The sequence below is a fragment of the Euprymna scolopes genome, chromosome 5 (assembly GCF_053919585.1).
Source record: "Euprymna scolopes isolate OS-2025 chromosome 5, ASM5391958v1, whole genome shotgun sequence".
NCBI classification, from domain to species: domain Eukaryota; kingdom Metazoa; phylum Mollusca; class Cephalopoda; order Sepiida; family Sepiolidae; genus Euprymna; species Euprymna scolopes.
Genome location: NC_136486.1, coordinates 81,227,852 through 81,245,316, shown reverse-complemented (window position 1 = coordinate 81,245,316; position 17,465 = coordinate 81,227,852). Strand labels below are relative to the sequence as shown.

At 31.4% G+C, this 17,465-nt stretch overlaps 1 protein-coding gene across 6 annotated transcripts in view; it reads right to left on the bottom strand.

The window, feature by feature from the left end:
* Positions 1-17,465, bottom strand: part of LOC145276888 (serine/threonine-protein kinase ULK3-like) — a 169,661-nt gene that overhangs the window by 147,311 nt on the left and 4,885 nt on the right. For 3 of the 6 annotated variants that reach the window (XR_013868048.1, XM_080128320.1, XM_080128321.1), the window contains exon 2: positions 1,585-1,725. The exons of 1 other annotated variant lie outside the window; for it this stretch is intronic. Coding sequence is in view for 4 of the 5 variants with exons in the window: in XM_080128320.1 (XP_079984446.1) it covers positions 1,585-1,725 (141 nt within the window). In the remaining variant the exon portion in view is untranslated. The remainder of the gene's footprint in view (positions 1-1,584; positions 1,726-17,465) is intronic. 2 more of the 6 variants (XM_080128323.1, XM_080128324.1) reach the window with 1 other exon arrangement.

Below are 17,465 nucleotides of genomic sequence, written 5' to 3'. Positions count from 1 at the left end.
TAAACTGGAGAACAAACAAGAGCTGACCTTTAAAAATTTGGCAGAGGGTAATCTGTTAAAAGTGACTCTTCAACTATTGAGGAATCGAGAGTTGCTCATATTGAAAAGATCAAGAGCAAACTCGCTATTCCCCATAAAGAGAAAGGTAAAATCATATGATCAAAATTTTACGACAAAGAAAAGATGAAAGAATACACCCTCAGAACCATGTTATATCTGTCATGAATTAAACTGAAAGAAAACCTGTAAAAACTGTGGTAATGTTAGCCACGAAGTAACATGTTGTTCGTATGTCAAAAGAAATTGAATAAACTAAAATAAAACACAAGCAACAATGAAGATAGGAATTCACACAAATATGTAACGGTTAAAATCTTAAACAAGACAGTAAAATTCCAACTTGATTCAGGTTCCAACGTCTGGATAAATAAATTGCATACATGGCATCATCTAAACAAGCCATCTTTACTGAGAACAAAAAAAGTTGTCTTCAGTGTAACTTTGGACGGAATTACAAACGAACTGAAAGCATATGTGCTGAAGAACACAGATAATCTATTCGGAATGAACTGGATTGAAAGATGCAGCCATTGGGACTTCCCTATAAGCACGTTTTGTTGTAAATTAGAAAGCCCAACTACTAATATGAAAAAATCAAAACAGAAACTCAAACAAAAACTGAGGTGTTTACAGGGAAATGCACTAAAATTAAAGATAAAGTTCCAGATAAAGGACAAATGCCCAGCCTATATTCAAAAAGAAATCAAACGACCCTTCTGCAGCTCTAGAGCAAATAAATGAAGAGCAGGACATGTTGGAAAGAGCAATTTTTGCTATGACCAAGTTCCACAGATACCTTCACGGCAAACAGTTTACATTACAGACAGATCACAAACCCCTGTTATTGATATTTGGGTCAAAAAAAGTTTACCTGTATATTCTGCCAACAGACTTTTATGTTGGGGTACAATACTATTAAAGTACAATTTCAAAATTAAATACCTGTCTTCTAAAAACATCTGTCATGCCAACAAGTTATCCTGACTTGTTCTAAAAAACAATAAAGTATTTGAGGATTCAGTCATAGCAACAGTAAGAACTAACTGAAAAATAAAGAATATAATCATGGATGCTATAAGAACTCCCAGTCACACTTGCAGACATAAAAAGAGAGGCTCTGAAGGATGACTTTATCCAGACCACAAAAAATAAAATATATAATAAATTATGGAACCGTTACCTACCTATAGATAGATTCTTAACTTTTATAGCATCTTAATATATGTTTAATGCAGATTTATAAATGAAATTAGTTATAGAAGTCATTCCACAAATAATAAATATATGTTTAAATAAATGAACAAGGTTTCTTTCTTACTAGTAACATAAATAAAAAAAATATTTTTTTTACAATAAAATAACTTTTGCATAATTTTTTTATAACACAAAATATAAAAAAAAATAGTTCTAGGAGTGAATGTAAAATATATTTAACATTCACTCCTGGAACATTTTCTTTGATGATTTGCAATGATCAAATTTTTATGCGTTCAACGGAAATATTTGTCATTGAAAACTTCTTACCAAAAAATCTTTCAGTTCCACAATGTGTTCATGTTTTAATTTCTTTAAGAGTTCAATTTCGGTCAGCAAATTCTCTGTGGATTTTTTGTTCAAGCTGGTTTTAAGAATACATTTAATTGCAACCACTTCTCTAATGCCTGTCTAAACAAGAATGCAAAATATTATATTGAAAAATGGAAAGGAATTCAGTGTGATTAAGCAAAAAATAATTGTGATTAACATAGAAAATCAATAAAAAGTAAAAATAAAAATAATCAAACAAAAACAAGAAACTAAAAGGCCTGTCCAATAGCAATTTAAACGATCAGGTTATAATATATTGCGGTAAATAAGAAACTAAAAGGCCTGTCCAGTAGCAATATTCTACACATTAGATGTAGAATAGCACTTCCACAAGACTTTAGTGCCTTAAATTAACATTAAGATATTTTCTGTCAGTACAGAGGGATTTGCACAAGCAATATCTTCATCACAAATGATAGACTTCACATGGTCAAACACCTCTTTGATATCGTCACACGCAATAATTTCCAGGCAGTGGGGAGGGGGGGCATCCAACTCAAAATCATTTGATTTGCAAAAGCAGTATGTTCATCACATGTGGTTTAATACTGCTTTGATATTGTCTCAGATGATACTTTTCATATGAATAATCCCTCTCCAATATTCTTCATAAGGGACTCATATATCATACTCTTCAATACTCCTCTCTCTTACAATCTTTCCTCACTAACAACTTTTTTTTAAGTTAAATAAAATGATTGTAAAACAATCAGTCAAAAGTCAATTCTGTGCTTTGTTTATTTCTTTCTCACTACTACACACTTTATTATATAACATTTAGAATCTCATTCTTAACATGTTTTTTTGTAACTACACTATATACTTGTGTATAACTCGAATTTCTGGGAGATGATTTAAGTTTATTTTGAGGGGGGTCGACTTATACATAGGTAATGTTTTGGGAAATGTTGATAAAGAGTGACTCGGTGCTCAATCATAACATAGAAAATGCCATTTTGTTTGTGCACTTGGTATATATTGGTACTCCTAGTAATTAATCACACTCCTTCTGAACCCCACTGCAGTGTGTTTGCCAACATGTAAACACATGCACAGTTTTTTAGTGGAAGGCTTAATAATAATTGGAATAGCTCTCGCAATGTTCACTCTCTAGATGTGGCTATAGGCCTAAGTCCGATATGATATATTCCATGATGATATGACATTTTTTTAATAGATTAGGAAATGTAGCATTTATGATATGTCATTCTCCCCCAAGTTCAACAAGTTTTAACAATTTAATGAGAACTATTTAATGAAACCATTTAATGACACTTAACGCAGGCATTCAAATTATTATGGTATATTACTGTTACAAGAAAAGAGCCCTTTTCTTGTAAGTAAGAAAAACATTAGATAAGTAAAAATGAGATTAGGATAGACCGAGATTCGAACCTTGTAAGCAAGGTTCAGAAATAGATTCAGAAAGGAATTTCGCATTGTTCAGTTTCACATAAAATAGTTAGATATATTGTTGTAAAAAGGAATTTTAATTGTTCAATTCTTTTTATGAAAACTGAATTAAAATAAGGTCAGTTAGAGAAGAACGAACAATAGCAAATTAAAAACATATTGAAAAATAAGTTAGGTCGAAAAATAGGTTAGTAAGAAGTGTTTGTCTACAGAAATGGTTTGGAAACATGTGCGAACCACGCATGCTCAGGCCATGTGGGTCGATCACGTTTTTGCACACACGTATGACGTCATGGCAGAAATGAATTCTCAATATAGGAGCTAGAGTCGAAGATGAGTTAGACAGAGTTGGAGACGAAGATAGGAGACAGAGCTGACATGGTCAGAGGAGGGTCCCTTTTGAAGCGAGGGAGAAAGTTTTAATCATGTAGAAACAACTTTGAATTCCTGGATCATTTTGACCGGTCAAATGGAATAAAAGAACATCTCATATTTTTGTAACTGCCATCTTCGTGTCGTCTTTCTACAACAAAGGTAATGTGTAATCATCTTTAATGGATTTTGAATAACTCATCCTAAGTAATGTCTCTCTCTTCATCCTAAGTAATGTCTCTCTCTTCATCCTAAGTAATGTCTCTCTCTTCATCATAAGTAATGACTGTCCCCCTCTTGTGTTATAAGAACTGATCACCCTCCCTCCTCTCTACGATCTATGTATAAAAAACCACAGACTGTAAAATGTATAAATGTCTCTTCTCTATCTTCCCCTCATCACATTAAAAAGACCCCAACTACACAACATTACGGCCTGTGCAATGTATGTGTTTATATTATTATGGTATGCAACATAAATTATGTCTAAAAGCAGTAAATGCGCATGGAATCTACAACATGTTATTGATCAGAATGTCTGATTAGCAACATTTGCGTTCGTTGCATGTAAGTGTGCAACAGGTTGATTCTATATATGAAAATCAAATTGATCACATTTGCATAAATGCGCATATTATCACTTACGGATGCCGAGAAACAATTTATAAAATGTCTTACTATCACACTATATGGTGTCATGAATGCATGCAGCGAGGTGCATATTGCGGTGAGGGGGGGGGGGGATGACCAGACGGAATGGTGTGAGGGAGCGCAGAGAGATGTAAAACCTTAGTTAGGAAAATAGGACCAGCTGCTGATGTGTCATTGTAAGCTTGTTAGACGCAAAGCAGATGTTGTGTTGCCTCAAAAAGGGAGACAGATTTGGAATTATCTACATGTCAAAAGAGATGATCTTGTTTTTCAAATAGAGGAAGAGAGGGCAAGAGAGTGGGGTGTTGATGTCTGATTGGCACAGGGCAGAAATGTCTGAGACTTTGACAAGAAAAGAGAAAAAAACAAAGAATAATTGTTTTTATCTCATTGTCGTTATATATCTGTTAATATGAAAGGTTGTTTTTAAGGCCACTGTTGAGAGATCTGAAGAGATCCAGACCCTTAGCTGATTGGGGCTGACAGCTTAGGGTCGGGGGTGAGGGTCGCCGCCGAGCGTTGTTCGACCGGGGTGACTAATCACCCCTAATTTGATAATAAGTAAAAACCTCAGTACAAATTAATAGGATAAAAGGGAGAGAGAGAGAGGTGCTGAGTGGACAAGACGAAGAGTAAGCTCTAAGAGGAAGAAAGGAAGAGTGTTTGTAACCACTCTCTGAAGGAGATGTGGGGGGAAAAAGGGGTTGGATTTAGAAAAAGGAATTCTAAAAAAGAGAAGAGTTGTAGCCAGCAAACCGAGCGGCTGGGCTGCTCAAGTGCTCCGGATCTGAAGTCCATGTTATAAAATCAATATAACTCAAAGAAAAATTAATTTCTCAAACTAACAATATTATCATTGAATTAAGTATTGTTTATTCAATGTTTTCAAAAAAAAAAAAAAAAAGAAGAAAGAAAAAATATAATTTCAAAAATATTTCATGTGATTTTAATAACAGTTCTTGGAAATTTTTTAAATGTGATATAATATTTCCTTCATACAAATGAACATGTAAACATCAGTGTAACAATTTGTTTTGACAAAACAGAATAATGGGCAACTCCTAGTCTGCCAGAACCAGATGTTTTTATAGAAAAATATTCTGCTTACTAAACAAGGCTTCCTGTTTTAGTTAAAAATAATTTTTCAAATTGGTATAAAAGAAAATATGTAAAAGTTTTGAACGCATTTTTTATTTATTATTTTATGCAAAAAATGATTAAGTGTTACTTATTTTTATAAAATATATTTTTAAAAATAAAAATTTGGAACTAAAACAGGAAATCAGGGTTAGTAAGCAGAACATGTTTATAAATTTTATCTGATACTGGTTCGACAGAATTTGAATCAACCATTGTTTTGCTATTTTTTATAATCTTGAAAAAAAAAAAAAAATTGAGGATCTGCGTCACTAAGAAAAATTTAAAAAATGGGATAATTTCTACTAACAATTAATTTGGAGAAGTACAAGTGGGCAACATGCTGAAAAAAAGAAAAAAAAAAAAAAAAAACAGAAAAACAGACAGAATTTGTATGCTACCCACTGTTGTGATAATTATGTCCCTTGTATAACTCAGAAGTAGAGAGACGTTATTGTCCTTAGTTTTTATTGATTTTCTTGTAATGGAGTTTCATAAATAAAGTATGTGATGAATCAGCTCGTCTTGTCTGTTCATTATCACAACCATTTTATTTGATAATCCCCCATAACATGGTGTCAAAAGTGGGATTATAAGGATACACTTAGACCAAAAATGAAATGAATTGGAATAATGAATTAGTTATGACATTTGTTTTTCTCCAGGAGGATGTTTTTTTAAAAGTGAACATGTGCATAGCAGCTAAACATTAAGGTAAGATAACTAATAATAAAATTTAGCAACTTCATCTCAAGTTCCTCCACCAACAATATAATTGGTCTAGCACAAACCTTGCCAAATAAATTGCTAAGTCAGGCTCCATTTTGAAAGACCCATGTGCCATGTTGATGACAACATCAAACTTAGATATTTTTTGCTATGGGCTGATATCGAGGGACAAGAAATAAGTGACACATTTGTTTTTCAACATGAAGAAGAAAAGACCGTCGAAACGTACATTAATTACTTTGCACATCCCAAGGTCGAATTTTCTTGTGGCACGAACTGCTGCAGTGCAAGTAAAATTCAGACAAATTGGTACACTCATTCTTGAAACAGCTTCACCAAATAGTCAAACAGTGTGAATACGAGCAAATGATGAAAGACACCCTTATAGTCAATCTCTTCATATTTGACATTTATTTAAAGTCAAAACAGAAATCCTTAATTATGAAAGTATTCATCTTACTATAGCGAAAACACTAAGCATGGTAGAGACAGAGGATATGATTCCAAGCAAGTTGAAGCTATACACATCCCAGTAGAAAAGAGCAGTATGCATTCAGGTTAAAAATAATAAAAGGCCAACACAGTGTGGATATTGTGATAAATATCCTCATGGAGAATGCCCAGCAAAAGGAAAATCATGCAAGATATGCAACAGAAAGGGACATTTACGATACGTTCAAGAATAAATCAAGTCATCATGTAAAAATAAATAAAATAAAAATTGATGCTGTAAGAATTTTACAAAAAATTTATTTAAAAGTATCAAGAAAAACATTGATAAGCAGACTTCATCAATATTTTCAGAATATTACTGAATTTGGGATTTTTTAACCAATAATACTGTTGACTTGTTAAAAATGCTCCTGAATTTAAAAGTAATATCAATCTTTTAATAGATTTAAAAAATCTGAGTTATATAACATTGAAAAATATTTTAATTAAATAAGCACTTCTTTTTTATTACAACAAAAAAAAATTTATATTAAAAATACAGAAATTAGAATATTAAGGAACTAGCAGGACCCATTAACCAGTGTTGCCCGGTGGTAGCATTCCTTTGTGTAAAAAATTAAAGTACAGTTGGTGGTGGTGTTGTAGTCCAACAACCAACTTCCTCATGTTAAGAATGGCAATTGGAATGGAACCCCCAACCTACCTATGTTAAGAACGGCTTTCACAACAGACACTCCATTTTGTGTGGGTGTGGGTGTGGTTGGCAAGAAATTAGCCCGAAATGTAATAATAAAAAACAATATATTTTGTTTTGTGACATATTTGGGTCAAAAATGAATAACAAAACATTCAATAATAGTTATAATAGATTAAAGTAGACACAAATAGTTTTAAACTTCAATGGTATTTTGCATTATGACGTATTTGTGTGTAAAAATATAAAAAAGAACCATTTAATAATAGTTAATCTCTATGTGAGGTTTCCGGAAAGAAAAATCTATAAAAATGTAAAGTGCACCACCAACCCCCCAAAAAAATAAGAAAAAAAGAAAGAAAAGGAGAAAAAAAGAAAAAAGAAAATTACCTGCATTAGCAAGGTGCTAACATATGATGGCAGAAGGAAAACAAGATGTAGAAAAAAAGAAAGAGTCAAATGGGCCGTGGTGAACCTATGATGTTGGGAAGAACGAAAGCTCTCTCTCTCTCTCTCTATCTGTGCATCTATCTATGTATCTTTCTATCGATCTATTTATATGTCTCTATCGGCAGGATTGTCGTTTAGTTGTATGAATATCTGCTAACCCTATATCAAGCAAAAAGGAATAAAGTGGGTGACACTGATGGCAGAAGGAAAAGGAGAGGAAGAAAATTCTTTTTTATTCGTGTCGAATGAGCTATGGTGAACCTACGATGTTAGGAAGTATGAAAGCTCTCGGTCAGCTCTCCATCTGTGTATCTATCTATGTATCTTTCTATCGGCAGGGTTGTTGTTTAGTTGTATGAATACTTGCTAACTCTATATCGAGCAAAAGTGGGTGACACCGCTATCACACTGAATGTAAACCAAATGTTTTTACAAGTAAACAAGTAAATAATCTAAGTTAAGAATTTGAAATAAAAAAAATGTCTTTTATTTTAAAAGTAAAACTTTTTCACAAATAAACCAAAAAGTTAAAGAGTTTAAAGTAAAAATAATTTCCTGTATTTTAAATAAAATAAAACTTATTCATCAATAAACAGAAATATTTAATAAAACCCGGTTCTTATGCAGTTTTCAATGTCCGGTTCCAATTTATATAAGTTATTAAATTTACCAAATTTTCATTACTAATGATTACTATATTGACCAATTTCTACTGTACACTCTTTAACCCTTATCCTTGAGTGGCCTCTGGGCCTTGATAATGTGGTGATGCCTTTGTAAAAAAAAAAAAAAAAAAAAAAAAAAAAAAAATTTCAAATTTAATCAGTCTTTTCGTTTTCGTTTCCTCAGGAACCATTGTTTCTTTTTGTGTGGTTGTCTTTTAGGTGTTGTAACTCTTTACCAGATTTTTGCCAAGCAGCATCTAATCTAAGTACAAACACAATTTAACATGTACCTTTAACTAAAACCTGTGACAATATCAAACCTGAGTAAAAGAAACGATCTCGCTTGTTCTCTCTCTATCTATCTATCTATCTATCTATTTATGTATCTATATATCTTTCTATCTATCTCTATCGGCAAGATTGTCGTGTAGTTGTAAGAATACTCGCAAACCCTATATCAAGCAAAAATGAATAAAGTGGGTGACAATACTATCACACTGAGCTGACGTACACGAGTGAGGCCCCCATTGCAAAATACACACCGACTACAATGTTGTATGCAGCATGTTGAAGAGAGCGTTCTGTTTTTGCTCTGAAAAAAAAAAAAAAAAAAAAAAAAAAAAAAAACTTTGCGCTTTTCGGATTATTTTGTTATTTCTTTTTTTTTTTTTGCCGGAGATTATTGTTATAGGTAATTATTAACAGGAAAATTAGTGCAAGTCCAGCTTTACACTTGTAACGATAAACAAAAATAAAAGAAAAACCTTTAACATGTACCTACCTGTCACAGAATGAAGATGGTTATCAAACCAAGTTTTCATTTCAATTTCATCGCTGTTTTTTCTCATATCGAGAAACCGTGAAATTTTATTTGGTGCAAGTGCACTTATTGATCCGCGCTATTTTTGAAATAGTATTTTCAAGTTTAATTAAAGTTTTACGGTATCTGTTTTTATTAAATTGTTAGGTCTAACTACAGAATAGGTACACAACACCCTCCCATCCTCGTGTTCAGAATGGCTTTCTAAATAATATTGTTATTATTTCAGCACGAATCAATAAGTGCAAACCATTCTCATTGGTTCTGTGATTTCACACATACATGTGAAATCCGTATTATATACTGTATTTATTGGGGGGGGGGGTCTACTTAAAGTATCCCTAATATGTATGTGACCGGGTGAAAGGGGTATGAGCACAAGTTCCAAATATTTAAAAGCAATTAGAAACACTTCAAATATTGCGGAAGGCACTTAAATCATAAAAAAAAATCACGATAACATAAGTGCATAAGCACCATTTATATTTTGTTTGTTTGTTAAATCTGGCAAAAAAAGAATATAACAAAATAATTAGAAAATCGCCAAGTTCAAGCCAAATTGAAATTTTCATTTTTTTATTTTTGAATAAAAAAGAATTATTTAAAAAAAACAGTCATGTTCTTGTCAAGTAGGGTTTTTTTATCCAAGAAAATAAAATTTCACTGTTTTTCGATTAGCAGAAACAGAACACTCCCTGCAACAAGCTGCATACAACATTGTAGTCAGTGTGTATTTCACAATGAGGGCCTCACATGTGTACGTCCGCTTTGAAAGTTTTCACAAGTAAACAAATGAATAATCTAAGTTAAGATTTTGTAATAAAAAATATCTTTTATTTTTAAAGTAAAATGTTTTCACAAATAAACCAAAAAGTTAAGAGTTTAAAATAAAAATAACTTCTTGTATTTTTTAAATTATCAATAAACAGAAAATTATAATAACACATGGTACTTATGCAGATTATGAACATCCGGTTTCAAATCTAAAATAAATCATAACCTTTTCATTTTCGTTTCCTCAAGAACTATTGTTTCATTTTGTGTGATCGCCTTTTGGGTGTTGTAACTTGTTACTGGATTTTGTTTTCACAAGTAAACAAATGATTAATCTATGTTATGAGTTTGCAATGAAAAATTTTTTTGATTTTTTAAGTAAAATCTTTTTACAAATAGACCAAAATATTAAAAGTTGTAAATAGAAATAATTTCTTGTGTTACAAAAATAAAACTTAATAATGTTTACATACAAAAATGGCGACATGTTTCACAGTGGCAAACTGTTTGTTTAATGGTGGAAGAACCGAATAGCGGAACTTTAGAATGTCTACTTCTCAGCCAATCAGCTGGACCGGATTTCGGTACAGGAGAAATTATTATTTGTGTCGATAAAAAATGGTAAGAATATGCAATGTGTATGAATTAAGTAGCCAGTTAATAATGGCGTAGACACAGGAAAGCAGGAAAAAATATAAATTCATGTGGTAAAGAATGAGGTCATACGGAATAGGGGGTGAAATTGGAATGCCATCATCATCTACATAGCCTACAGTAGCTATGTAGATGATGATGGCGCTCCTAGGAATAAATTTAATGTTTCAATATTATGAATTAATGTGTCTAAAATGTCGTTCTATAGTTAAAAGCGGTAAGGGCTAATAGTGTAAACATAATAAATTTGTATGTGGCATCAGTTATTGTAAACCTAAAGTATTTTGGTCCAGAGAGGAAAAACTGCGCCTCTTTTATTATATATAGGGAGGGATTAAGGTTTAATAATGTTTCAATTTCTTTATAAATTTAAAGATAAAATGAACTTTTTGAGATTGGGCTTCCATAAAAACTCTGCATCGCTAATCATTTTTTGACAATTGCCTGAAGGCTGGTTTCTGTTTTTTATCACTTTTTTTTTTTTGGGGGGGGGGGATAATTATACCATTTTTAGTAAAAAATAGTTTGTTTTTTTTCAGTATTTTAATACTTTAATTTACTAATTATCTTTTAATTATTTTTACTTCCAGAAAATTACTATTTATCTTTCAATTAATTAATTTAAAATTTAGCTGAATTTTATGAGCCACCATAAAATTTTTCATTATTATTTTTTTTCGCATGTAAAAAATATATTTTTATTTTAGAAATTAACTTTTATTTTCCAAACACAATGAAAAAGTAATCAGAAACTTATTAAAAAATATATAAGCCAGCTTTTATATCAATGACCTTTCATCATTATTTTGCATATACCTAGTACGATAATTTCTTCTGTTTTAAAGCTATCACAATATTTAATTGTGAAAAAATGGCAAATCCCAGTAGACGATCCTATTTATTTGTCTGTCCACGAGAGCAGAGCTAGACACAAGGTCAGTTTTTAATGTGGGGAAAATCCAGCTCTCCAAAAAGGGGCACTCTGGATAGGAACAAAAATTAAAATTGTCTCAGTCATGAAGGATTTCTCCTCCACTGACCGAGGACAGAAAAGGTGAAGTGTAGCATCAGAACAGATACTACATTTGGTCCGACCGTGATCTTGGCTTGAAGGAATGTTATAAAAATACAAAGCTGTGCTATGTTCTCACAGCGGACGTTTAGGAAATTGCCCCCACCTTTAAATTCCACAATTTACACTTTTTTTTCTTTTTACACGTTAATCTCATCGATTTTTTCTTTTTACACGTTAATCTCATCGAGAAAAATGGTTTATGACTTTTATCATCGGGATCAGTTTTCAATTATAGCATTCTATTAAACTGAGCACCCACTTTGTGACCACCATGTGCATGAAGAACGTGCAAACACACAATGTTGTTGATTATTGACTGTTATTCTCTTAAAAATAATCACATTAATTCCAAGGCACACGTGACACTCTGGAGATAAAAATCAGTAATTTCAAACGTTGTGCTAATCTCACAAAATCCTCACTTTCTTAATCCTGCATAATGAACAATCCATACAAGAAAACACTTATGTTGGAACAATTCAAACTAATATTAGTGACACATAAATAATAGTTGTTTATTTTGTGTTAAAACAGTGATTTCGAGTTTTTTGTTAAGTGTCGTTATTTTCTGGAGTTATTTCTATATTTTTATTCTTATTTATGTGAGGATGTGCCTTGGCGAAAACCTTGTATTAATCTGCAATCTCGTTAAATTTACCTTTAACGGTCCCGTGGATACCCTCCTACTTTCGACTTCAAGAAATTTCAGCACCTGCAACCTCGGTCCTAAAAATTGATAGATCCTGGTTATGAATTTGTGAACACTGACTCACACCATTACAAACAGGTTTCTGCTGGTGAGTTCTTATAATTAGTAACTTTGCGTGAGGCTTTACAGTTAGTGACTCCATAGCCAGCACCTACATGATGTTAAAATAGAACATTACTAGGTACGGGCAATTCTAATGGCTGCTTAGGTATGGGACCTGGTTTTGAACGCTGACTAATCTTATTTTTTAAATTTTCGGTTACTTTTTGATTATGTTTAAAAGATTACAGCTTAAAGTTAATTTCTCAAAGAAAAACTAGCGTATGAAATAAAAAATACATGGAATAATTTTATCTCAAATCTGAAAAACCGTACATTTCACGTAAAAATTCATCATGACAAAAATCGTGTTTACATTTTTCTGGCAAGAGAAATATAAGTTTTCTGGAATTATTTCCAAGTGAAGTATTAAGTTTGTGGGAACATGAGAATTGGCAGCCAACCGGATGTTAACGTATCCACCATGAGAGACAAATGAAAAATCGTCTTTTGCACATGGCTCAACGCATCGCTTCCGCTTGGGAAGAAAAAAATAAGATAACCACAAAATAATTATCGACCAATGGCTGAGCTCCGCGCCTAAAATAAACACCTCAAATATCACAGTCGCTGGGAGCCAGTTTGCCACTATAAAAACGAGGGATTTGAGGGAACCAAAAAGGGGGAAGAGGAGATTCGCCCTGCTGCGTCAGTGAACGCACGGGCGGATTCTCCCACCCAACCTAAAGAGATGAAGAAGAAAAAGAAATAAGGCACCAGTGAACTGAAGCCGACTACGCTCTCATGTTATGGGCCAAACGCCTTCAATTCTAAACAATGCCTAATTCACACAAACCAAAGAAGAGAGGAGGAAAAAGACAAAGACACCGGGCTGCTAGCTGCTGATGAAAAAGTCACTCGCTTTCCAGTTACAAGCCAGGACATGCACCACCGACAGCAGGATGACCGACCCCTATCCTAACCATCTCCATCGTCCAAAAGATAGGTTACATTTTACGAACATTCATTCCTCGTCAATTCATACATACCTACAAACATTTTATGAACATTCATTCCTTATCAATTCATACATATCTACAAACACGTTTACGAACATTCATCTCCTTTGTTAAATCACATTCCATCCTACAAACTCTTTGCTTCTCCTAATACAAATTGTTGGTTGTAAATAGAATCGGTTCGCAACCTTCAATATTCGTCTGTCTTTAATTATATGGAGTCAGAATCTACACACTTCCAACGCTGTTCATTTCATGTATCTTTTGTTGTAAAGTCTATGGCATCCTTTTCCCACCTCTAATCCCCTTTTATAAAACCTGGAGGCCATAAGTTAAAATCTTAAAATAATGAATGTACTTAACTTTTGCTAAAAAGGGTAATAATTATCCAAAAATATGGCCATGGTATAGCAACAAGATTAGAATCATGTCAAAAAATAAGTCATGGCGGCAAAATTCAAAGAAGTATGGAAGCACATTAATGATATAATTTCATTATTATTTAACAATGTTCCGGCTTATCGAGAATTTTTTTTTTGCAGTTGCAGACTCCTCCCTGTACTTAAAAATTCATAAAAATTCAGGAAATCAACCAATTTTTATGAAAATCTCAGTATTTATTAATTAATGATCATAGAATACAATGAACCCATTATGGTGTTCCAGAATTTTGACCGACTCTATTTTGGAGTCGAAAAGTTATGCAACTCCAAAACAGTTCTAACTTTGCAGGCTTTCCGAATATTTAAGTGTTTTTTTTTTCTATTAAAAATAAAGCTATTAGTTAGAATACGCACACACAAAAATAAACTGATCTAGTTATGTAGAAAGATAGCTTGCCTTTGGTAATATTTATTTGTTTTTGTTTGTTTTTTTGCTGTTTTTCCCTTCGTTTTTGCTTCGTCGGCTACTCTAAATGCATCGATAAATTATTTTTTAATAAAACTACAAATGTATTTTAAGTGTTGGAAGGTCAATTTAATTGACTCAATTAAATTCAGTGAATTCAATTCACTAAGTTACAATGACAATTTATTCATTATAAAAGTTCAAACTATTATTAATAGAATTTAAACTTTCATAAACTTTAAACGGCATAAATGTTAATTAAATTAATTGAAAAAAAAGTTAACACTATTATTTACTAATATCTATACAGAATTCAAAGTGGAAAGGAAACAATTTATAATCATTTAAAAAATTAACACTTAAAAAAAATACAAACTTACGTTTTAATTAATCGGAATGTTTAAACGTGAAATTTGAAGTCGACTTTACACAATTTGAAACGTATCTGAAAATGACATCGGGTAGTTGGAGGGAAAAGGTAGGAGGCAGAGGTGGAGGGGGCAAAACGGACAGGGTTCCTTTTCTTTTCAAAAATGGGCATCCGTAGTTATCGACATTGAACGTTTGTATAAATTTTTCCATTTTTAAATTTAATTATTTTTGTATATTCCTGTTTTTAAATTAATTTTTTTTTAAATTATAGTTCAATATTATATAAAAAATATGTTACGCTGAAAGTTTCACATTCTTGCAAGCAAGGAAATTATTAAAAGCTTGCATATAAAAATTATGCAAAATCTGTAATTAAAAAAAAAAGTAGAAATATTTTGTCAATTATGATTTTTTTGGTGAAAATATTAAATAAGCAATGCTTAATTCATTGGTAATATCGGTAGTTCGAGAAATTCATTTTTCTTCGAGTTATATCGAATTCATTAATACAGACTTTAGGAGCTTTTTTTCGTAATGTTCCTGTAAAAATTATTTTATTTTATTTTTATTGTTACAAATTACGATGCTTTATTCATATAAAAAAAGCAAAAATAAATTCTTGCGTTTTTTATTTACTACTGAAAATCATAACTTTAGTAAAGGTATTTTTTGTTTAAACAAAATAATACATTTCCACTAAGAGTTCAATAAAAATAATTAGTTCATTATATTCCGCGATCATTATTTGATAAATACTGAAAATTTCATTAAAATTAGTTAATTTCCTGATTTTTGGTGAATTTTTAAGTAAAGGGAGGGGTCAAAATATTTATACATTTGGAGCGTCAGCATTCATTTTGCCCGTACCTAAACATTAGGTGTGTCAGAAACTTAATGAAAAATATTGAATAATTCGACCCCCTGTCTTTCCAAGCTTATAACTACTCGAAAAATGTAATTCAAACCCTAATTTTTTTTTCAATTAAAGGAGCAAGGACCAAGGTTTCATTTAAGATAAAAAATAAAAAAAATCAATGTGGTTTAAAAAAAAAAAGGTTTTAAACTTCAGACTTTACAGGTAAATTTCTAAAAAACTCTTCTTTTTTTTGTTTTAAATTTGAATATATTATTTATTGATCTTTTATCTTCAATTTGTGATATATAAAACTTTGGTGAGTAAATTAATTATTTACTTTTTAATAGACATTTCAAAATGGGGGGGCGTGAATTAAAAAAAAACGTTTGTCTAAAATATTATATTCGGTTTATTGGAAAGAGCATAAAATTTCACATTGACCCTGAAAATATCGTAAAAATAGAATCAATAGAAAAATTTTGATAGATTTTTAAAGTTTAAAAATTGAAAAATACTGAACTCGTAAAATTCAATTAATTTCATTACTGTTTTTTAAAAAATAATATTTCTATTACTTTTTATACAACTTTAATAGTTTATTTTGGAAGTATAATCTGTAAAGAAAATAAACAACCCATTTTTAAAAGAGAAATTACGTTTTTTATATTTTATTTGCAGTTTCGTGTTAAGGGTGTCAAAAATTCATACAAAAATTCTGATACACCTACCTAAACATTACCAATATGACATTTATATTCAGAGCAGACAAGCAGTTTTTTTTTTAATTCACAAGAACATTGTTACCAAAGGCAAGAAATAATTTATTAAAAAAAAAAAAAAATCAAATAAGATAGATGAGAGAGGAGGTAGAGGGGGTTAAGAAAGTTCCCTTCCTAACTCTTTTTTAGATAGGTATATTCATGGGTCATGTGAGAGAGTCATAATATTTTTCTCGGTGATGGTCACAAAGTAGGTGTTTAATTTAGTAGAACGCTATGATTGTAAACTGATCCCCGATGAGAAAAGTTACTAAAAATATTTTTTTAAATCTTTTTTTTAATCTGAAAGTTAAGTTTGTAATCGATGAGATTGTGTGATTAAACACACCTAAAAAAATGCATTCACTTTTTTTTCTAAAAATAACAAATAAATAAATAAGAACACAATTACGCGGGCAAACAAAAAAATTAATTTCAGAGGCGCAAAGATTTAAAAAAATATGCCCATGCAAATTCTGTGAGGAACAAAACTTAAAATGCGTTTTTTTTCCGGCGGATATAGTTGAAAGCATACCACGTGATAAAAGAGTGCACTTCTCGGCCAATCAACGCCCAGAGAAAAATTTAATTTTCAAAACCTTTTTTCTCACATCGCCTTGGAGCCGATCGACAAATATTAAACAAATTCACTCACTTACTCATGCATTCTTGCTCCGCAATCTGCGTTCCTCACTCTTCACTCACCGTTCTTTGCTCATTTCACTATTCACGTCAACGACTTTGCCTGTGGCTACCGTAATATGATGGCCTAGCGACGACTATAATTTAGTCTGGTGACGTCATGAACATCAGTCTGTTGAAATTTGGTCACGTGTCTCATGACTAAACCGGAAGTTGGTTTAAAGTTTTGGAGGGTTATATAAATTTAAACATGCTGTCGAGATGTATAGTTCCAAAATGCCGAGGTAACTACGAAAATGGACCAAAAGTTACCGTGTTTTCATTTCCCAAAAAAAAGCAAATAATTTACCCGTGGATTAATGCAATAAAAAGAAAGGATTTTACTACATCTAAATATAGCAGAGTAAGTGTTAAAATATTTGAGATATTTAAAAAAAAAAAAAAAAAAAAGTGCACCTTTTTTTATTTTTATTTATTTATTTTTTTAGAACATATTTTAAAATAAAAATGAAAGTATGTATATAAAAAATGAATTTTACATGTAATTTAAGTTATGTGCTGAAATAATAAATTATTATTTAGAAACTTATTTAAAATGGGGAGTATGGTGAAAATATTATGTACTTTCACCTAACAATTTAATAAAAGCGATATCGTAAAAACGGAATTCCTTGTTTAAATAATTCT